Here is a 22617-nt window from a genome sequence, read left to right on the forward strand (position 1 = left end):
CTTTAATGTTCCAAAAATTTGGTAAAATCTGAATTGCAAGCTTTGAATAGTTAAAGCAAAAAAAATAAAAGTACCTTACCGGGGGCTGGGAAAGAGCAGAAATTATAAGATCCACTAATTTTACGGTTCATGTTAAAACTTCTCCTAATCCAGACCCCAGAATGTCGGACTGCTGTTATTTTTGCAGTTTTATTCCTCTTTTCTTTCGGTCTCCTGACCTCGGTACGGCGCCTTTAATTGTAGCAATGTGCTGATTATAATGGCGGTGGCCGCCGTGTATTATAGGCTTCAGAAGGACACGCCTGAGTATTTTAGTTTTGAAGCTTTTTTGAGACACTGAAAGCCATAAGACAGATGAGAGCGAGTCTACCACGGCCGGCTATCACAGCCAAGAGTAGGATGGCTTCTGATAATAATAATAATAATAATAATAATAATCTTTTTATATAGCGCTAACATATTCCGCAGCGCTTTACAGTTTGCACACATTATCATCACTGTCCCCGATGGGGCTCACAATCTAGATTCCCTATCAGTATATCTTTAGAATGTGGGAGGAAACCGGAGTACCCGGAGGAAACCCACGCAAACACGGGGAGAACATACAAACTCCTTGCAGATGTTGTCCTTGGTGGGATGATGTTAATTAAAAGTTTTTACGAGTTTTTCTAACAGTTAATAAGAGGATGTAGCACGAGAGCAGCGCAGGACTGGAGGTACGGATAGGCAGGGCAGGTCTGGGGAGGAACGCTCTGCTGGAGGGGACATTAGTGCTGAGAAAGTTGTTATATATAATTTATGCCTATTTGTATGTTGATTAGGAGGAGAGGACACCCTGGTAGGAAGGCTGCTGAGGGCGTAGATGGGATGGGGGGAGCAATGTTCTGCTTCATATTCTTAAGGCAGTCCCGTAACGAAGTGTCTCTTCATTAAATCCAGATTCCTCACATCTAAAGTAACTCTGGGTCCTGAGTTTCAGTTTAACGGCGCAGACAGACTGCATTATAGATCAGGCAGAGATCGTGACAACTTCATATATCTCTATGGTCAGGAGAGCCGCCGGCCAGTCTGTGCACTGTATTTCGATCTCTGTCCGATTTATATGGCCGTCTGGTTGAGCCCTAAGCCAGATGCCCAAAACTGAATTAGAATTTTTTTTCCATTATTCCAAGAAACCTTTATTTTTCCACGTGCTGTATTTGATATTTGCAGCGCATTCCCATTGAAGTGAATGCTGCAGTACCTGGCACATCCTATGGACAAGGGTGGCGCTGTAGTCGTGTCTCTAGCCTCACACAACCTCTCTTAGCAAATTAGCTTCTCAAAGACCTGACATGATTTAGTGCCCTGAAATGTAGTTTGTCAACCCACATGAAAACAAAGTGGCCATGGGAGCGAAAACTATGTAGCTATGTTGTTTGAGCGCGTATAAATAGGTTCTCTTATACTTTTTTAGTTACGGTCTAAAAGATGTTGCAGGATCTTGGAATATTTTCTATAGGTTATGTGGCGGGTGTCAGCTGTTGTACTTAACACATGGCTTAATTGGTGACATTTTCCTATACCTTCATGTGTAAAGTGGATGCCCAAAGTATGCAGTAAGTTCCACCCTATTGATAAAATCAAGCAACTACAATATTATTTTTCCATTTAAAGGGGTTGTCTCGGGGTCCTATTCTGCGGGAACGCACCGCCCCCTTTGCCAGGTTGCCGTCGCGCCCCCTTTGCCAGGTTGCCGTCGCGCCCCCTTTGCCAGGTTGCCGTCGCGCCCCCTTTGCCAGGTTGCCGTCGCGCCCCCTTTGCCAGGTTGCCGTCGCGCCCCCTTTGCCAGGTTGCCGTCGCGCCCCCTTTGCCAGGTTGCCGTCGCGCCCCCTTTGCCAGGTTGCAGTCGCGCCCCCATTGCCAGGTTGCCGTCGCGCCCCCTTTGCCAGGTTGCCGTCGCGCCCCCATTGCCAGGTTGCCGTCGCGCCCCCTTTGCCAGGTTGCCGTCGCGCCCCCTTTGCCAGGTTGCCGTCGCGCCCCCTTTGCCAGGTTGCCGTCGCGCCCCCTTTGCCAGGTTGCCGTCGCGCCCCCTTTGCCAGGTTGCCGTCGCGCCCCCTCTGCCAGGTTGCCGTCGCGCTCCCGATGCGCAGTCCCACTGGCCTGAACTCTTCTCTCTGTTGCTGCAAGCAGAAGAAGCATTGCCTCTGCAGCATCGGAGGAGCGCACGGACACTGGGGCTGGCGGGATTTGGACATCTTCAGAGCAGCGCTTGCAAGCGCGTGTTCCTTGCCAAGGAAATCTGCCATTTCAGAGGCAACGTTGGCAACAAGTGGATTACACTGTGGAATTCTAAATCTCTTCTTTTTAATGAGGGTAAATTTACAAAAGTTGCTTCTCTTTACAACCACTTTGCAATTTTACCCATCTGATAAGATGCTACTGCCCCTATAAAGGGGTAGTGTAAACTCTTAAACTTAGGGCATACTGTTAGGATACATACCATCATTTTAGGATCGCGGCGGGGGTCAGTCCTGAGGATGAGCTCCTGCTGCATGCCTGCGTGCAGAATAGGATTTCTCCGTAGAATGTAGCCGGGGTGCCACTTTGCAGTGAAGGGGTGCAATCCCGGAATTGATCATAAAGCCGTGAAATATCCTAGCATCACTTCCTCACTTTACCCCTTTAATTTTTTTGTGCAGGCATTTTGGAGCTCTAGGTCAGAAACAATGGAGCTCCAGCCTCAATCACCATGTCCTGAAGTAGTCTGGTGCTGTTAAAGGGGATGTCGCTAACTTTAATGCAAAGACTAAGTTTTATAAACTCTGTGAAATGCCAAGCGGCAGAGTTATTACACTCTCTCTGTATGCAAACCTTTCAGTTTTCCTTTGTTTTCTCTCTTTAGGTGGTGAAATGCCTTTTGAACCAAGATGCGGATTACCAGATAGACATCAATGAGAACGATACACTGTGGGGAGAGACCGGTAAATCACTGGCGCGCTCGGATTGCATGCTTTGCTGTGTTACGGTCTACCAGATGGAATTAATGTGAATTGTCTGCGCTTGTTCTTTTTTGGGAGCATTGTAGGGAAAAATGGCGGCATGTCAATCATCTGATTTCAGCATGAAAGGTTATAGGGCTGCCTGGTGAAAGACGTTATTTCCTTGTCATGGGATGGGTGGTAACTGGTGGACTAGTGGGGGTCCGACCGCTGGGACATGCACCGATCGTCAGAATGGGGAACTTTTATCCTTGTTAGAATGAAGCGCAGTGCACATGCTCCACCGCCGCTCCAGTAATTCCCTATGGGGGCTGCCAATCGTTGTGCTCTGCTTTTTCCGGCAGCTTCATAGAAAATGAATGGAGATGCAGTTACCTATTGAACTGATCAGCCAGCCCCCTTTATGTAGCGTTCTGAAGGAAACTCTGTCCTGTGTGGAGCACTGAGCCACCACGATCCCATGCCGTAGTTGAAAAATGCAACGCCTTTGAAAATTAGTCTATTTAGTCCATTATTATATCTTCAATTCTTCTAAAATTATTTCTGTGAAAGTGGACCCTTTCTTTTTATCCATGTTCCATGACTTAACAATGGGTTGCTTGCTTTTCAGCATTAATGCTTTTTTTTCCCTCTTCTCTGTACTTTTAACGTCCTTTTGGCAAATTCAGACGGTGGGAAAGATAAAGCAGCAGGAAAGGAGTGTGTTGATCTTGCAGGAGGCAGTGACCGTTTCTGTAATGGTGTAACTGAATGGACTCGCAATGTAAATGTCAACCAAATGAGTATATGGGGGCATCGCAACTATTCTACAAGATTCTTCCGTCTTGACAGGATGATTGGGCGCATTGTTCCTAGGCGAGAGAAGTCCGTGCTGGAAGTATTCGCCCTCTGCCGAGCGAGCTGGCCCCTAATACGTATTCTTACGTTTTCCTTCCTTAAATTCAGGAAACTGCTGTTATATCATCAGATTGGGGGAAGAAATGGCAGCGATGTCGCCAAGTCGTTAATTGGCATGCCGGCGAGTACCGGTTCTGCCTGCACGATGGCTTCCGCCGCCGCGTGTCTGAGCAGCAGGTGCACTTTAAGCCGCTGCTTTTGTTCTCTGCGTCCGCACATGTTTCTCCCATCAAACAAGCTGAAACAAAGGGAAGTATGTTCTGTGATCCGGGTCATCCTCTGACTGTGTCTCTTACTATTTAGTGCTGGCAAAGCACTGCTTTTCCCAGGCCACACCTTGATCAGGAGCCGCGCGCCGAATGAATGGCGATAACATCAGCTGATACTTGTGTTGAAACACGACAGGACGAAATGATTAACCTGCCGTCTACACCCTGTAATGTGCATTTATTGTGCTGCCTTCCCTTCATGTTTTTACGGCGAGGGAGGTAATAAAGGTGACGCCACTTAAGATAATAATGCTGGGAGCATATAATTTTATATGGAAGGCACTTGATGACTTTTATAATGTGGCCAAAAAAAGTCTTTTTTTTTTTTTTTTTTTCCTTTTATATATTAAGATAGGTTTTGATGGCCATATAATAATGCCGATGTGTTTGACTCCTGTGTGAATATCTGTCTGGCGCATGCTCTTTTCTGGCACTGAACAATGGACCGGAATGGCGCATTGGTCCAAGTTGAAATGTCTTGGTTCATGTGCTTCCCTTCGTGGGCTGTGTGTTTTCCCATAACTGTAGTGCCGTTTTTTTAAACTTTTTTTTTTCATAGTAATAGTCTGTGAAATAGCGAACACTATGTAAAAGTGTCACGGTTACCCATTTTCCAATTTCGGCAATTTCGTATTACCCGTGATGACTCCCGAGATTTATTACTATTTCTGCAATTCCCCATTTGATTCGAGTAAATCCGATCCAGACTTCTCCTTGTAGATATTTCCTTTTTTCGTCCTCTCCCGTCTTCTCTTCTGTACAGCTGAATCGACTTAACATGTAAAGAGATTGCGCGGGTTTAGATCCACTAATATAAAGGTGGCGCGTTACCGTGAAAGACGTTTCCCGTTTTAGGTCTTGCAGAAAGCAATGCTGCTTTTCTTTCCAGGCAGAAAGAAAAGCCAAGTGCCATAAACCAGGATTATACCTTACAGGGGTTGTCCTCTTTTGTCGGTACAATTTTTTTTTTTTGCATGTAATTTTGGCAAAAAAAGAAAAATTGCAATTAGGTTTCATTACAAATTTTGCGTTTTGTCTATTAATGGCTGCAGAATAAGGTAACTGAGAGTCAGTCAGTGAGTTCACACTAAGAGTTTTTAACTCTTATCTATACTTTCTGTGCTCCTCTCAGCTGATTTATGACCACAGATAATATCCAATTTGGATGTGCAGGAGAAAAAAAAGAAAAAACAGGCTGTAAAAGCCAAACGGTGCAACATTTTTAATTAAACCGAAAAGATTTTTAGCCCCAAATCCATGCACTTAATTAAATGTTTGTCGAAAGAAATTATTATTGTGTTCCATAATTTATTTGCGGTTTCCATTTCCTGGGAGGGAGCGTTCAGTAATAAGGAGCAGATAGTAACTTGTTACCATTCGAGTATTATTTAATCATTCTAAATTACCGTGAACAAAATTACAGAAAACATCTGTGTGCGGAATGTACAATCACCGGGGAAGGGGTTTCTAATCATGGGGGCTGCCAACATTGCCGTACAAAAAAACAAATGCTTCCAGAATCCATCTGACCTTTATTTGTGTCACCGCGTTACTGTACGGCCTTTGATCATTTATCTTCGGCGCGGTAGATTGGTTGCACATGTTCCATGTTTGGCAGATAGGATGTTGCGCTCTGGATTTTATTTTATTTTTTTTTTTCGGATTTTCGTTTATTTTACTTCATTAGTTTATAAAACTGCAGAGTATTTGCTGGATTATCTAAGGAGACGTAGGATCGTAAAACAAATTAATTTCCTGCATTTTCTGACATTTTAACAAACTGAAAAGCAAAAACCATTAGTAAATGTGAGAAATAAAAACGCATGGACGTCCAGACAAAAGAGACACGGCGTGACCCTAAACCAGGCAATCCCTGCATGTGTTGTGGCTGTCGAATAGCCACGAGACATGCAGCCGCGGGGACTCGGTCATATTACTCGAGCAAGCTGAAGTCACTCTCAGCACCTGAGCATGCTCAGATAACACCTTATCCTAACACGTTCGCTCATCACTAATGAGCATTAGGTTCCGAGTGGTAATTTTGGATACTTGAATGGTAATACACCACTGCCCTGGTATCATGGCAAGACTAGAGTTGGATCATGCGACCGCTGCCCCTTCCATACAGTGTCAATGTGGTGGTGAGAATGGGCGATGAAGGGCAGGAACTAGTGATGAGCGAGTATACTCGTTGCTCGGGTGATATCCGAGTATTTTAGCGTGCTTGGAGATTTAGTGTTTGTCGACGCAGCTGCATGATTTGCGACTGCTAGACAGGCTGAATACATGTGAGGAATGCCTGTTTGTTACGGAATCTCCACATGTATTCAGGCTGTCTAGCAGCAACAAATCATACAACTGCATCGAAAAACACTAAATCTCCGCCAAAATACTCGGAGGACACCCGAGCAACGAGTATACTCGTTCATCACAAGCTGGAACGCTTTCTTAGTGCCCCAAAGCAGGATTTCAAGAGTTGTCCCTCTTCCTTACCCCTGGCCTTTAAAGAATTAACATGATCATTTAATTGCACCTAGATCCACTAAGCACAAGATTATTGAATTTTAAAAGGGTATCCCCACAATTGAAAGTTATCCTCTATCCATTGGGTCGCAGATAGTCTGGCCATTGGGACACGCCATGATCCTGAGGTTGGTGGCTCTAGAACCTTGAGAAAAGGGCTATGCAGAGCCCCATCTGATAGAGCGGAGGTGCGCATTCTGAGCCTTCACTTAATTGTCTATAGGACTTTCGGAGAAAGCAGAGTACAGCGCTCGGCTGTTTCCCGCAGTCCCATAGACTGTGGATAGAGTGGAGTTCAAGAAGGCACGGCTCCACGCTGCTCAAGAGGGGGGGGGGCACTGTGGAGCCTTGTTCTCTAAATCACTGGGGGTCCCAGTAAGAAGACCCCACGTGATCAGTTAGTTATCCTGGGGACAACTGTCAGTTGTGGGAATACCTCTTTAACAGAATTATCAGTGCCCAAATGTCTGTACAAAGGTAAAGTATTTTCTCCTTGTGCCAGTTTCCTTCTGCATAGCGTTATGCAGGGGCACCCTTTTAATGGCCAGGAGTCTTGGCACAACTGCCAATATAAATACCCGAACAACCTGTATATCCTTATGGTTCTGTTAGTTCAGAAATGCTCCCGTGTTACCCTTATGTGTAATTGATCTGAATCCATAAATGGTCCCCTCCACCCAGCAACGGCCCCCTAGACGGCTGCCTACTCTTCCTCATCCTGCCATTAACACACTTAAGTTCTGTTTTATACCATGTAGTGTAAAAAAAAAAAAACTTTTTAAAGGGAACTGTCACCTGATTCATGCCCAAACCATGAGCAGTGAGAACCAGAGTCCGGCTGCAGGATTGCAGCCAGGTATATTCCTCTCTGAAAGCTTCAGAAAAAATATAGTTGCTAAATATATAGACTAAACTAGTCCAGCTCCACCTCCGGCTGTCTCTTCCCATACAGTATACAGGAGCTGTCATAGCGGGAAGCCCAAGGGCAACTCGTTGTTTGTTGTTCACACCACCACCTGACAGCAAGACAATATTTTTATGCTAAATTGTCTCCTCATTGTGTCCTCCTTTTATAGCGGTTCGCATTGTCTCCTCGTTGTGTCCTCCTTTATAGCATTCCCATTGTCTCCTCATTGTGTCCTCTATGGCGGTTCCCATTGTTTCCTCATTGTGTCCTCCTTTATAGCGGTTGCCATTGTCTCCTCATTGTGTCCTCCTTTATAGCAGTTCCCATTGTCTCCTCATTGTGTCCTCCTTTTATAGCGTTCCCATTGTCTCCTCATTGTCTCCTCCTTTTTAGCGGGGTTCCCATTGTTGCCTCATTGTGTCCTTTATAGCAGTTCCCATTGTCTCCTCGTTGTCTCCTCCTTTATAGTGGCTCCCATTGTTGCCTGATTGTGTCATTACTTATAGCGGTTCCAATTGTCGCCTCATTGTGACCTCCTTTATAGCAATTCCCATTGTCTCATTGTCTCCTCCTTTACAACGGTTCCCATTGTCTCCTCATTGTGTCCTCCTTTATAGCAATTCCCATTGTCTTCTCCTTTATAGCGGTTCCCATTGTCTCCTCATTGTGTCCTCCTTTATAGCAATTCCCATTGTCGCCTCATTGTGTCCTCCTTTATAGCAATTCCTATTGTCTCCTCATTGTCTCCTCCTTTATAGCGGTTCCCATTGTCTCCTCGTGTCCTCCTTTATATCGGTTCCCATTGTCTCCTCATTGTGTCCTCCTTTATATCAATTCCCATTGTCGCCTCATTGTGTCCTCCTTTATAGCAATTCCTATTGTCTCCTCCTTTATAGCGGTTCCCATTGTCTCCTCGTGTCCTCCTTTATAGCGGTTCCCATTGTCTCCTCATTGTGTCCTCCTTTATAGCAATTCCCATTGTCTCCTCGTTGTCTCCTCCTTTATAGCGGTTCCCATTGTCTCCTCGTTGTGCCCTCCTTTATAGCGGTTCCCATTGTCTCCTCATTGTGTCCTCCTTTATAGCAATTCCCGTTGTCTCCTCGTTGTCTCCTCCTTTATAGCGGTTCCCATTGTCTCCTCATTGTGTCCTCCTTTATAGCAATTCCCATTGTCTCCTCGTCTCCTCCTTTATAGCGGTTCCCATTGTCTCCTCGTTGTGCCCTCCTTTATAGCGGTTCCCTTTGTCTCCTCATTGTGTCCTCCTTTTATAGCGTTCCCATTGTCTCCTCATTGTCTCCTCCTTTTTAGCGGGGTTCCCATTGTTGCCTCATTGTGTCCTTTATAGCAGTTCCCATTGTCTCCTCGTTGTCTCCTCCTTTATAGTGGCTCCCATTGTTGCCTGATTGTGTCATTACTTATAGCGGTTCCCATTGTCGCCTCATTGTGACCTCCTTTATAGCAATTCCCATTGTCTCATTGTCTCCTCCTTTACAGCGGTTCCCATTGTCTCCTCATTGTGTCCTCCTTTATAGCAATTCCCATTGTCTCCTCCTTTATAGCGGTTCCCATTGTCTCCTCATTGTGTCCTCCTTTATAGCAATTCCCATTGTCGCCTCATTGTGTCCTCCTTTATAGCAATTCCTATTGTCTCCTCATTGTCTCCTCCTTTATAGCGGTTCCCATTGTCTCCTCATTGTGTCCTCCTTTATAGCAATTCCCATTGTCTCCTCGTTGTCTCCTCCTTTATAGCGGTTCCCATTGTCTCCTCGTTGTGCCCTCCTTTATAGCGGTTCCCATTGTCTCCTCATTGTGTCCTCCTTTATAGCAATTCCCGTTGTCTCCTCGTTGTCTCCGCCTTTATAGCGGTTCCCATTGTCTCCTCATTGTGTCCTCCTTTATAGCAATTCCCATTGTCTCCTCGTTGTCTCCTCCTTTATAGCGGTTCCCATTGTCTCCTCGTTGTGCCCTCTTTTATAGCGGTTCCCATTGTCTCCTCATTGTGTCCTCCTTTATAGCAATTCCCGTTGTCTCCTCGTTGTCTCCTCCTTTATAGCGGTTCCCATTGTCTCCTCATTGTGTCCTCCTTTATAGCAATTCCCATTGTCTCCTCGTTGTCTCCTCCTTTATAGCGGTTCCCATTGTCTCCTCGTTGTGCCCTCCTTTATAGCGGTTCCCATTGTCTCCTCATTGTGTCCTCCTTTATAGCAATTCCCGTTGTCTCCTCGTTGTCTCCTCCTTTATAGCGGTTCCCATTGTCTCCTCATTGTGTCCTCCTTTATAGCAATTCCCGTTGTCTCCTCGTGTCCTCCTTTATAGCGGTTCCCATTGTCTCCTCATTGTGTCCTCCTTTATAGCAATTCCCGTTGTCTCCTCGTTGTGTCCTCCTTTATAGCGGTTCCCATTGTCTCCTCATTGTGTCCTCCTTTATAGCAATTCCCGTTGTCTCCTCGTGTCCTCCTTTATAGCGGTTCCCATTGTCTCCTCATTGTGTCCTCCTTTATAGCAATTCCCGTTGTCTCCTCATTGTGTCCTCTATTTGGTTCCCGTTGTCTCCTCCTTCATAGTGGTTCCCATTGTTGCCTGATTGTGTTCTTTATAGCGGTTCCCATTGTCGCCTCATTATGTCCTTTATAGCGGTTCCCATTGTCGACCTTCCCAGTTTTTGCAGATTCCTCTAATGCATTTAATCCCTTAATGTACCTATTAAATACAGTAAACTGTCCCGGCTTTAGACTTGTCTTTAGTTTACACTTTGATAAATGTTTTATCTGGATTGGAAGGAGAAGAAAATCTGTGCGAGTTGGCGAACGCCGTGTGTGTCTTTCTAGTATTGTAATGAGGGGATGGGCTGAATGGCGCCTATCGCCAGCATTTACCTCGACGTCTTCCAGGGTCCTCCTCAGACTTCAGGACTACTCGGGATACCAGTGTTGGTTTCTTCTTCCCCTCCCTTAATCCTGCTGTCAAATTCTTCGCCTTTCTTTCTGGCAGACAAACGCATCTTTGTTTTTTCTATTTTTTTTTTCTGCCAGGTTTCTTGGAGCAAGATCAAAGATCTGTCAGATTAATGGCTTCTCGTTAGTAGTCACTGAAGAGACTTTTTTCTCCTGTCCAAATGATTTTCTGAAATCATTTTTTTAATTTTTTATTTTTGCAGATTTCATTGAAAAAAAAATTGCCTTTAAAGTTGTATTTTTTTTTTCCCCGGCAGGAGAGGGGTTAGTGCACATACGCCTGCCAAGAGAGTATCCGATAAGAGCGAGTCCTTAGCACTAAAATAGCCGGAATTCCTGAGCATAACTTTGCCATGATGCTGTTTACTTAAGAACTCTGTGGGTAAGCCAGTTTCCGAATATGGTAAACTGGATTCAGGGTGGAACTTGTAGGCTGCCGCCATCGTCCATGGTAAACAGACCATAATTATGGGGAACATTCTTTTACTTTATTGCTGCCCCCCTCCCCATACACCTCCCTCCTTGTTCTGCTGCTTCCTGCATTCTGGACTCTCCGCTGCCGGTAACCCACCCATGTATGTGCCGTTGTGATGTGGAATAACTTAGGAAGTACTGCAGGATTCCTCACTAGATTGTATCAGGCAATTGCTTATATGGTCATTCCATAAATTAATATTGTCCATCCTTGCAAAACTTGCACACCCTGGAGCCAGAATTCTGTACAACCGATTCATGTGCAATAAAGGGCTTATCTAGCGTCTCTTGTCAACATTGGCGGTTCAATTGAAGTGGCGTACATCAGGTGTGTGTCAGGTATCGGCAGAAGTGCATGCGTACTATTCTAATTGAGGACAGGAGCGTGACATCTGCCAGTCGTGTATCAGAAAGCGGGCGCCAGACCCTCCATCAATAGCCAAGAGTAAGAGGCGCTGAATAAACCCATCTAATACCCCGGTGCATCTATGTCTGGTTGGCTCATTATTCGTCATGTTTCACAGCTCTTGACTTTCAGGCCTTGACTTACAGGATGGTTTCTTGATTTGTGATGCCATGGTCCGGTGTCCAGTCCACTCCTCCGTGTCAGCCGGTCTTCACTTCTGTGTCAGACGCCTCTTGCACTTATTAGGTCCCATGATGTTGTGACCTTACAGGGCTTAGTAAGCACCAGAGGCACCGAGGAAGCTGTGAAATCTGGCTGCAATGAAATCTAGCTTGATGAAGGACCTGGGCAACATGAATGGAATTGCTCATCTGTTCGTGACCTACAGTGCCTACAAGTAGTATTCAACCCCCTGCAGATTTAGCAGGTTTGATAAGATGCAAATAAGTTAGAGCCTTCAAACTTCACACAAGAGCAGGATTTATTAACAGATGCATAAATCTTACAAACCAAAACGTTATGTTGCTCAGTTAAATTTTAAGAAATTTTAAATATACATGTGTGGGTCAATTATTATTCAACCCCAAGTTTAATATTTTGTGGAATAACCCTTGTTTGCAATTACAGCTAATCGTCTTTTATAAGACCTGATCAGGCCGGCACAGGTCTCTGGAGTTATCTTGGCCTACTCCTCCATGCAGATCTTCTCCAAGTTATCTAGGTTCTTTGGGTGTCTCATGTGGACTTTAATCTTGAGCTCCTTCCACAAGTTTTCAATTGGGTTAAGGTCAGGAGACTGACTAGGCCACTCCAACACCTTGATTTTTTGCCTCTTGAACCAGGCCTTGGTTTTCTTGGCTGTGTGCTTTGGGTCGTTGTCTTGTTTAGAAGATGAAATGACGACCCATCTTAAGATCCTTGATGGAGGAGCGGAGGTTCTTGGCCAAAATCTCCAGGTAGGCCGTGCTATCCATCTTCCCATGGATGCGGACCAGATGGCCAGGCCCCTTGGCTGAGAAACAGCCCCACAGCATGATGCTGCCACCACCATGCTTGACTGTAGGGATGGTATTCTTGGGGTCGTATGCAGTGCCATCCAGTCTCCAAACGTCACGTGTGTGGGTGGCACCAAAGATCTCGATCTTGGTCTCATCAGACCAGAGAACCTTGAACCAGTCTGTCTCAGAGTCCTCCAAGTGATCATGAGCAAACTGTAGACGAGCCTTGACATCACGCTTTGAAAGTAAAGGTACCTTACGGGCTCGTCTGGAACTGAGACCATTGTGGTGGAGTACGTTACTTATGGTATTGACTGAAACCAATGTCCCCACTGCCATAAGATCTTCCCGGAGCTCCTTCCTTGTTTTCCTTGGGTTAGCCTTGACTCTTCGGACAAGCCTGGCCTCGGCACGGGAGGAAACTTTCAAAGGCTGTCCAGGCCGTGTAAGGCTAACAGTAGTTCCATAAACCTTCCACTTCCGGATGATGCTCCCAACAGTGGAGACAGGTAGGCCCAACTCCTTGGAAAGGGTTTTGTACCCCTTGCCAGCCTTGTGGCCCTCCACGATCTTGTCTCTGATGGCCTTGGAATGCTCCTTTGTCTTTCCCATGTTGACCATGTATGAGTGCTGTTCACAAGTTTGGGGAGGGTCTTAAATAGTCAGAAAAGGCTGGAAAAAGAGATAATTAATCCAAACATGTGAAGCTCATTGTTCTTTGTGCCTGAAATACTTCTTAATACTTTAGGGGAACCAAACAGAATTCTGGTGGTTTGAGGGGTTGAATAATAAATGACCCTCTGAATAAACTTTTCACAATTTAAAAAAAAAATTAAACCAAGAAATAACATTCTTTTTTGCTGCAGTGCATTTCACACTTCAAGGCTGATCTACAGTCCAAATGTCACAATGCCAAGTTAATTCCGCATGTGTAAACCTGCTAAATCTGCAGGGGGTTGAATACTACTTGTAGGCACTGTATATGTGACGCTAGAGAAGAAATGTTCTTCCTTCTGGAGGAGAGATTAATTGCATCTTTTCTTCCCATGGAACATTCACTGCCTCAGAGTTTCTGTACTCCAGTTGCATGTCCTTTAGGAATGATGGCACAGTGGTTAGCACTGTTGCTTTGCAATGCTGTGGTCCTGGGTTCAAATCCCACCAAGGACAACATCTCCAAGGAGTTTGTATGTTCACCCTGAAAACCGGCGCTCTGTCTTCCTCTCGGCGCTCTGTCTTCCTCTCGGCGCTCTGTCTTCCTCTCGGCGCTCTGTCTTCCTCTCGGCGCTCTGTCTTCCTCTCGGCGCTCTGTCTTCCTCTCGGCGCTCTGTCTTCCTCTCGGCGCTCTGTCTTCCTCTCGGCGCTCTGTCTTCCTCTCGGCGCTCTGTCTTCCTCTCGGCGCTCTGTCTTCCTCTCGGCGCTCTGTCTTCTTCCCACACATCAAAGACCTAGGGAATTTAGATTGTGAGCTCCAATGAGGACAGTGGTGACGTCTGTAAAGCGCTGTGGAATATGATGGTGCTATATAAGTGAGTAAACAAAATAAATCTACTTTGGGATACAATTACCAGTTTTGATTGTTTTGCATTGTTTTGGCAGATTTGTTGTGTTGGTGGATCCTTTCCTTGGCCATAATAGGAGAAGACAGTGTGTTGTTGTATTTTGTTAGTGCACACTTTTTCTTTTATTCTAGCTCTATTTTGTGATGACCCTTTAATGCACCTAGATAAAATGAAAACCAACATTTCAAACAATTTTAAGAGTAATGTGACACTTTACTAGTCACTTACAACTATTTAAGGTGTAAATATCCTCCTAAAATGGCCTTGTGCCAGGATACCAGAGTCTATCTATGACTGCTGCAACCTCGGCATAAATGCCTTTAATAAATGGAAGGTGTATTCCGGATATAACTGGGGATTATAAATGTCAGTGAAATATGCTTTCAAGTTTTATCCTGTAAAGGAAGGAAGAACATCTCCCTGGAATGGGGAAGGAGCCTGGTTGCTTGTATGAAGGTCTTTTATATTTGTGTAATTTGGTTTATGGCCAACTATATATTCCGAAAGACATAGGATTAAAAGGAAGCGGAGACCGTAGCCAGGGATTTGCTTCTGGGCTAGACTTTATAACAGGAGTTAACCCTTGCACCCCTTTACCCACCCTGTATTTGAAAACTATTTAAGGGCCACCCTGGGTGCTTTGAATGCAATTTATGTGGTTCCTTGAAAAGTCAAGGCTGTCCCGGGAATAGTCGTTGGCCATTTATTGCAAAGGAACCTATTCCAATATGTCATCGGTGCTGGATGCCAAATCTGTATTGGATGTTGGTGCAAGTCTATAGAGGATTAAGATGAGAGACTGCCAGACCCTCTATATGTAAAATAACGCAAGTTTAAAAATTCCCCAAAGAGGTCCATATCCTTATTTTTATTGAATGTATTTGGGCTAAAAAATATTTTTGCAATTTTGTTTCATTACAAATTTTGCACCGTTCGGCTTATAAGGATGTTTGATTTCTTTGAGAATGAAACTAGACTTGTGAAGAAACCCCTCAATGAGCATGGGAATAGTCAGATAGCCGTATAACTCGGACGATGATGATCGCAACGCAATGCTGAGATTGGCCGTCGGCTATTCTGACCTGAGCGTGACAGCATGTATTTCTATGCAGCTGTCAAATTCCGGTGGGGAGAGCCGCCGGCCAGTCCGAGCATTGCGTTTCGATCCTCTTCCCGAGTTACAGGGCCTCTGACACTTCCCTTTTACTAAGCCGTTCTCAGCTGATTTATGGCCGCAAACCACATCAAAGGAAGAGCTGAACTTTCATGTGATCATAAATCAGCTGAGAGAAGAAAATCAAGGTAAGTTTATGGATTCTCAGTCAACTCATTTTGTGACCAGCAATAATGAGACAATCCAGAGGCTACAAAAGGCAAAACTGCAAAATTTGTAATGAAACAAAGTTGGAAAAACTACTTTAATGCTAAAACACTTGCATTTAAGTATATAAAAATGTCCCTGAAGGTGGCCATATCCTTTAACTCCATTCGGAGTGCGTGGGGGGGGGGGTCTCATGCTAGGACGAGAATGGAGTGCCAGTGGCCGCATCAGCTGGCAAACGGCCAGCGGCCAGATGATGGGGCGCTGCCGCCCGCAGCCCACATGACAGTGGCCCAGCGGGAAAATGCCTGGTTGGGTATATTACCAATCCGGGCCTGAACTCCAACCTGTCCCACCAGATCTCCACTGGACGGCAGAAGTGGTGAAAGATTGTAAAGCTTTAGGTCATTGCGCTTGAGCCCTTGTGATACAATTTCCAAGTCCTAAAAGTCTGGGCTTAATTTCTCGTACCAAGAAGAAGAAAATCTCCGATTTCAGAAAGTGTCAATAGTTAGAAATGTTCCTCTGCATGCCTCTGCCTCATAGGTCATTCAGGCCTGTTATGAAAATGAGAGACCGAGGTTTTGCTAATCTGCGCACGAATAATCTAAAGTCAGACACATTAACGAGTCGATTGTCTTTGGCCAACACTTTGTGTCATTCATCTCATCGCACAATGACACCATAACATTCTGCGCTCGTACTTGGCACCACTAAACCCCGTTTGTAACCCGGCCAAATGTGAGATAAATGGCTTCTTATTGCATTGTAATAATTTGTACCGCAGCCGCGCAAAAGGCAAATGTTTGGCCTCGATGAAGGAGGTTATTGAAAAAAAAAAAAGTCTTCAGCTGTAAATTGTCCAAGATCTTTAATGAAAGGCAAAGAAGATCCCAAAGAAGCACAGTATTCTGAGATTAAATTTCTAGGTTTTTCTCCACAAATGGCAAAAAAGACGGCATTATACTCTAAATACACAACCAGCAATTTATGCTGAATTAACCCTTTCTATGATTAAAATGTCTGCATCATTTGTAGCATTTAAAGGGGGTCTGTCAGCCTTAGAACACCAATTAAACTACTTGTCAGTCCTGGTTTATAGGGGACTTAAGGGGGTTTTACACTAAGCGATATCGCTAGCAATATCGCTAAAACGTCACTGGTTTTGTGACGTTATAGCGATATTGCTAGCGATATCGCTATGTGTGATACTTACCAGCGACCGGCTCCCCCGCTGTCCATCGCTGATCGCGCGAGAATGTCCGGCTCCATTTCTCGTCGGGCGCTTCCTGCTGAGACTTCCTGCTGTGACGACGAGCGACGCTGGACGCGGGCGGGAGGACGCCAGGATCGCTGTGTGTGAATGGTAAGTATCGTGCGCTGCGTCGCTGCTGAATCGCTGTGAGATCTTTCTGTATGAAAGCTCACTAGCGATCATTTAGCGATGCACCAGCGATCCTGACCGGGTCGGATCGCTGGTTGGATCGCTGGTGCATCGCTAAATGTAAAAGGGCCTTAAACCCCTAAAATGTTTGCATGTAGTATAGATTATAGTAGTTTGATTGTCAGAAAAAAATTATTTTGTGTACAAATGGGAGGGGGGGGTGTTCGGTTCGGTGCACCCTTGGTATGGCCAAAGGCTCTGTGCAGAGTTATGCCCCTTTAAATTGCATACTGAGCACTTTGAGTTGAATTAAGATCTCCCAATCAGCAGCTCTGCACCTCTGCATGGACTGTGCAGGACTCCAGCTGTGCTCACTGGCTCCTGTCTGCAGTATCGAGGGATGGCCACAGGCAGGAGCCGGGGATGAGAGCGGACACTGTGTGCGTGGTGTGCAGATGGGCTCTTGCAGTGTCAGTGTTGGATCTGCGGCCGTCGCTCACTACTCTACTGCAGAATGGAGCCAGCGATTGTGCGGAGATGTTGACTGAGTTCAAGCAATGCTGTCAATCAAGATATAGAAAACGGCTCAGTATGCAAATTGAAGGTGCATAATGGGGAATTGAGAACTTGACCTCGCCAAGGTGATACCAAAGCCCCCTCATTTGCAACCTCTAAAATCTAGGGGTATTATTTTTATTGCATATAAGTCAGCTACATACCTGTAGAAGTGGTTTGGGGAGGACAGACTCCTTTTTAAAGAATCTCTGACCGTTCTCCTGACATGTCGTCTCATATATTACTTTCTTTAAAACTTTCCTGTGTTTTTACATGTAAAATTACATAACTACTCAGTGAGATTTCACACAAGTCACTGTCTCTCACAAGATCGACACATTCTTCTTCTGCCGCTGTCTTTTTTTTCTTTTTTCTAATGGTGTGTCGTTGGTGTCCATCACTTCATGGCATGATATTTGTGACCCTGTCCTTACCTTACTAATACAGTAAAGTAAAATTGGACAGGTCACTGACTGCTACAAGATCAGCACACTCCTCTTCTGCGGTCTTCATAATCTGTTTGGCTATAGGGTTTTCTGTACACCTCTACTGTCCCTGTCATATGTAGCTTTGTTGCAAATACCATAGGATCAGAAATATGACAGGTCACTGCCTCTTTCAAGTTCAATGCACCCCTATCCTGCTGCTATCTTGGTCATTGATCATCTTGGTCACACTGTATTTTGCTCCTTCTCTTCATGGCACAGTAATGCTGACTTTTTCCTAAGCCCTGTCCATACTGATAAAACCATACAAAAATGGACAGGTCACTGTTTGCGTCAAAATCAGCACACTCCTCTCTTACTGCTATGAGTTTTATTGATTGATTTTTTTTTTTTTTATCTGAATAGCGACAAAGTTTTCTTTCCTTGGCCCTGTCTATAGCCTTGTCTTTACTAATAGTTTTGTAGGACCGGTCACTGTCTCCACCAAGGTCAACACACTCTTCTGCCGTTATCAATCTCACAATCTATTTGGCTACAAAGGAACAAGTCCCAAATTAAAATGTAGGCTATCCTGATGTTATGGAACATCCAACACTAAGAAATAAAATCTATGGCAAAAATGTTTGTCGCTGATCCGTAACGGATCGGAAGGTTGTATTATGACTGTAGGACTTTCCATCCATTTGTATAGATTGATGCATCACATTAAGTCCGGACACACACATCTGCTTTATGAGTAAATGACAGGCTTCAGAAAACATCTTTAATTCATCCTCACTTGTAATCTGTTTAAGTAGAACAAATTATGCCTTTTTATTTAGCACAAGGGCATTGCTGAATTAAATATTTCATCAAGTCAGACACATTCTCGCGTCTACGATTTATTGAGACTGGCTTCCCATGAGGACCATATACACACTGCACAGAGGAAAATCCCCAAAATCTTTGCCTCGGGGCTCCAGGAATCAGGCGCTGTCTGTAATATCCAGTGGAATATGTGTGTACACGGGCTTGTAATATAAGATGTGGTTTTATGAGTACTTAGAATCTCCTCTCTGTGTGGTTCAGCTCTTACAGCAGCTGCAGGACGGGGGAAGCTGGAGGTGTGCGAGCTGCTTCTTGACCATGGAGCCATCTTGTCCCGGCTAAACAGACGTGGCATCACTCCGCTGTTTTGCGCTGTTCGGCAAGGTCACTGGCAGGTAAAGTCCTAAAATCTTGTGCAAATCTTGTCTTTTCTTCTGGGTACGATGAATATTAAAGGGGCCTCCTAGTGGTGTCCTGAAGCAAAGATCTAAATGGCTCTCCACTATGGTGACCCCCAGGTCAGGACGACCCAGGCATCAATTCATCATTTGGGGTTTCTTGAAGTTCCTTTTTTTTGCTTTCGGAATTTGCTGAAGTTTTTGCATTAAATTCTTGAAAGTGGTTTGTAAATTCGGCGCAGTGCTTATAGTCTTTTAACCAGTTTTTGTGACTTTTCAGTTGCAAAAGTTTTTTTGAAAAGTTTGTTTAAACATGCGGCATATTAGAAAACTACAGAAAGCTGACACCGGGGGGAGGTATTGGGATGGAGGGATCTCCAAAAAAAAATGTGGCATTTGTACAAGTTACATTGCATGAATCTCTAAGAATCAATAGGGTTGGTGGCACACCCTTAATAGGCAGAATTTATACGGGGAGCTAATTCCATAGGAACCAGCCGTTGAGCTCCTGTAGATCTGTAGTTCAATTCACTGCATTTCATGAATCTGTCTACATCATTTTGGATAAGCAAAGTTGTCAAGAACAAAATTTTTTTTGAATTTCCCATGTACTTACGACGTGTAAGTATACTGTTCTTCTATGTTTTGTGTGGCATTTCCTGAAGAAGGGGTCACGAAGACCCTGAAACGCGTTGAATAAACCACCATTGCTACCTCATCAAGTTTGGAATTGTATTGTTGTGGCAGCGCAGAAAATATCCACACACCTTTTATACAATGAATCTGTCTAAATCATTTTGGATAAGCAAAGTTGTCGAGAACAAAATTAAAAACTAGAAGGATCGTAAATAAAGAGTGTTGCAAAATGTGTAAAAAAAATAAATAAAAATATATATATATATTTATATTAACTAAATAAATAAAAAATAATTTGCAAATACAGAAGCTACGGTATTAAAAAAAGAGCAAATTATTAGGAAAAGTGGAGAAACCGCAATGATGAATCAGGTGTTTGCTCATGATTTGAGTTGGTGCAAAATCAACTCGTAGGACCTGTTACGTCGGCCATGTCTGAATCTGTGGACACCGGACGGGAGTCCTGAGAATCGACTCTTGCCTGACAGATCTTTGACTCTTCTTTTGATGTCTTTGCTGCGGTGTAACCCATGACGTTGCACCAGAACGACTAATCAAAGCAAGAGCCGCGGATGTTGGGAGGTAAGAAGCGGTTCTTTAAGGTTCCAGCCGCCACAAATTACTGTCTGATGGACCCGAGACCTAGGAATCCATTCACTCCAAGTCTTTTCTTCATTTTTGCATGGGTTTCCCAACGAGTAACAAAAGGAGATGGGGCCAACACAAAACTGGACAGCCTCTCTTCTCCCTTCCTCCATTGCACGTACGCCCTAATAAGATCATTTATGGTGGTGGACCCTTCTGTGGAAGGTTGATCACAGGGCATGAAGCAATTCTACATTTCTTGGCATTGCTCCTTTTTATGATCAGAAGATTGTATGGGAATTTCTATCTCCCATTATTCCCCTGACATGAAAAATAAATAGTGAGGGCGATGTAAAGGATTAAGATTATTTATGATGATAGGAGGAAAATATGAAACTCCAGCATTCTTGGGAGTACAGGAATTTTATCTTGCCTTTTAAAGAATTTAGCAATATGCGAAAGGAAACCTTTCACCACCAAAAAGAATGAGTTTTAAATGTCTAGAGATTGGAGAAATAGGACTTTATCGCTCCTTTAACCTTCTGAAATGTTTAGCTAGACTGTGCATTGTACGGTCTGACGTCGAGGAGCAGAAGAGTAAACCACACTTTCTTTTCGATGATTGATATGAGGATGTAGCCCCCATTCCGGTGGTGGAAAAAAAAGTAGGGTTTCTGCTACATGCGAAGATCGTAGAACACATCCAAAAATGTGCCCCCCCCCCCCCGAAAAAAAGCAATAATTTTCCACTGTGGTTTTCTGGCCATTCATTTTTATGGCGTAACAGCCGCATCAAAAAAAGAGAAGTGTGAACATTCCCTATAGCGATCTTCAAAACCTGTAGATGGATCAACAGTAAGGAGATGGGGATCAAAGGGTCCATTCCATTTCATGGCATATTCCCCCACTGTCCTGCAGCGATGGCAATATGTATCTTTATTGAGACTCTTTAAGGAAATATATATAACATAATGCTGGAAGCAGTAACCTTGGCACTTAGTTCCTTCTTGAATTAATGTATTCTGGGTCCTTGAATGCTCCACTAAAAAGTGGTCAAATAATATTTAGCACAAGAAGTTTCTGAAAAGACTTTTTTGTGCCTGGAAGACACTGGCCATAGAAATTCTAATGAGATAGTCTGGTCCTTTGTGTTGGCGCAGAGTCTCCTTTGCCTTTTCCTTTTCTCTTTCTCCTCTTCTGGTGGAGACAGCTATTCACAACACTTCTTACAGCGTCCGGACAATGCACAATGCCGCCATACAACGCCTTCTATATTCTGCTATGAGATTCTGATCGGGCTCCCAGCCAGGTCACCATAACCGTTACCGGCGCTGTGAGGAGCAGCATGGCAGGTTTTCTGCGTTTTACTTCGGTTAAATGTAAACTTTAATTTCCTGCTTTTTATTATAACAATATTTTAACTTGGGACGATAAATAAAAATATGCGCAAAGGTCGCCGGGGACGAGATGAAGAATAATATCCTCATTTGGATGAATTGTGCTTCAGTTCACTCTCGTATACTATGTAATTTGAGTTGCAATTTTGCAGCCTATTTTGGCGCACTGGCTGACATTGTTCTCTATAGTTGGAAATAGCAAATCTGTGCAGACATATTGTTTGTTACAATTGTTTACAGTCCAGACAAATCCTCTGTTTGCTAAACTGCTGAAACTCCACTTTGATACACTTTGCTACAATGTATCAGTAGAGGTAAACTATATGGACAGGATCCCTGCCCTCCCCTCCCTACTCAGTGTTAGAGATGGAGTTATATGATTTTTTTACAGAGCAGACAAAATACAATAGATCATATAAAAACACATTGGGAGGAAATAAGTGCAGGATAGAAGCTGTACTGATTTGAACTAGTGAAGTCTTCAGCACCCTTGTTACACATAGATCTTACATCCAGCCTATATTACTGGGAGGGACACTCCCACAAGAAAAAATCTTAAACTTTTGATCATGCTGCAAACTGTTCTTCAATCCTTTCTCACAGTGTTAAAGATGGAGTTATATGAATTTTTTGGCAAGCAAAGTACAATAGATAAGATGGAAAGCACATTGGGAGGAAATAAGTGCTGGATAGAAGCTGTCCTGATTTGAACTAGTGATGTCTGCAGCATCCTTGTTACACATAGATTTCACTTCCTGCCTTTATTACTGGGAGGGACACTCCCACAAGAGAAAAATATGAAACTTCATCAATAAATGAAGATTGCAAACTAAAAATTTGTGTATATTTTGTTCACTAAAGGCAACCTCTGACATTATTTTTTTTTTTTTTGCTTGTCATAGATATCCATAGCCTGTTGATCTTGTTTACACTGGCATTGATCTAGCATTGGCGATCATTACCTGCTATAAAAGGCACCTTCAGATTCTGTTCATATTTATAAAAGGAGCATTTGTGGCAGATTCCATCGCATTAGAGGGAGAACAAAAATAGTCAGTATGCTGCTTTTTTTTTTTTTTTTTTTTCTGCCAAAATGTACACAATTGATGAGACCTGA

General features: G+C 44.0%; 1 protein-coding gene across 4 annotated transcripts in view; it reads left to right on the forward strand.

The window, feature by feature from the left end:
• Positions 1 to 22617, forward strand: part of TANC1 (tetratricopeptide repeat, ankyrin repeat and coiled-coil containing 1) — a 205838-nt gene that overhangs the window by 169317 nt on the left and 13904 nt on the right. For all 4 annotated transcript variants that reach the window (XM_073545686.1, XM_073545684.1, XM_073545688.1 and 1 more), the window contains 2 exons: positions 2885 to 2963; positions 18746 to 18879. In XM_073545686.1, the coding sequence (XP_073401787.1) occupies positions 2885 to 2963; positions 18746 to 18879 (213 nt within the window). The remainder of the gene's footprint in view (positions 1 to 2884; positions 2964 to 18745; positions 18880 to 22617) is intronic.

The sequence above is a fragment of the Dendrobates tinctorius genome, unplaced genomic scaffold (genome assembly GCF_039654945.1).
Source record: "Dendrobates tinctorius isolate UK_male_01 unplaced genomic scaffold, ASM3965494v1 ptg000143l, whole genome shotgun sequence".
NCBI classification, from domain to species: domain Eukaryota; kingdom Metazoa; phylum Chordata; class Amphibia; order Anura; family Dendrobatidae; genus Dendrobates; species Dendrobates tinctorius.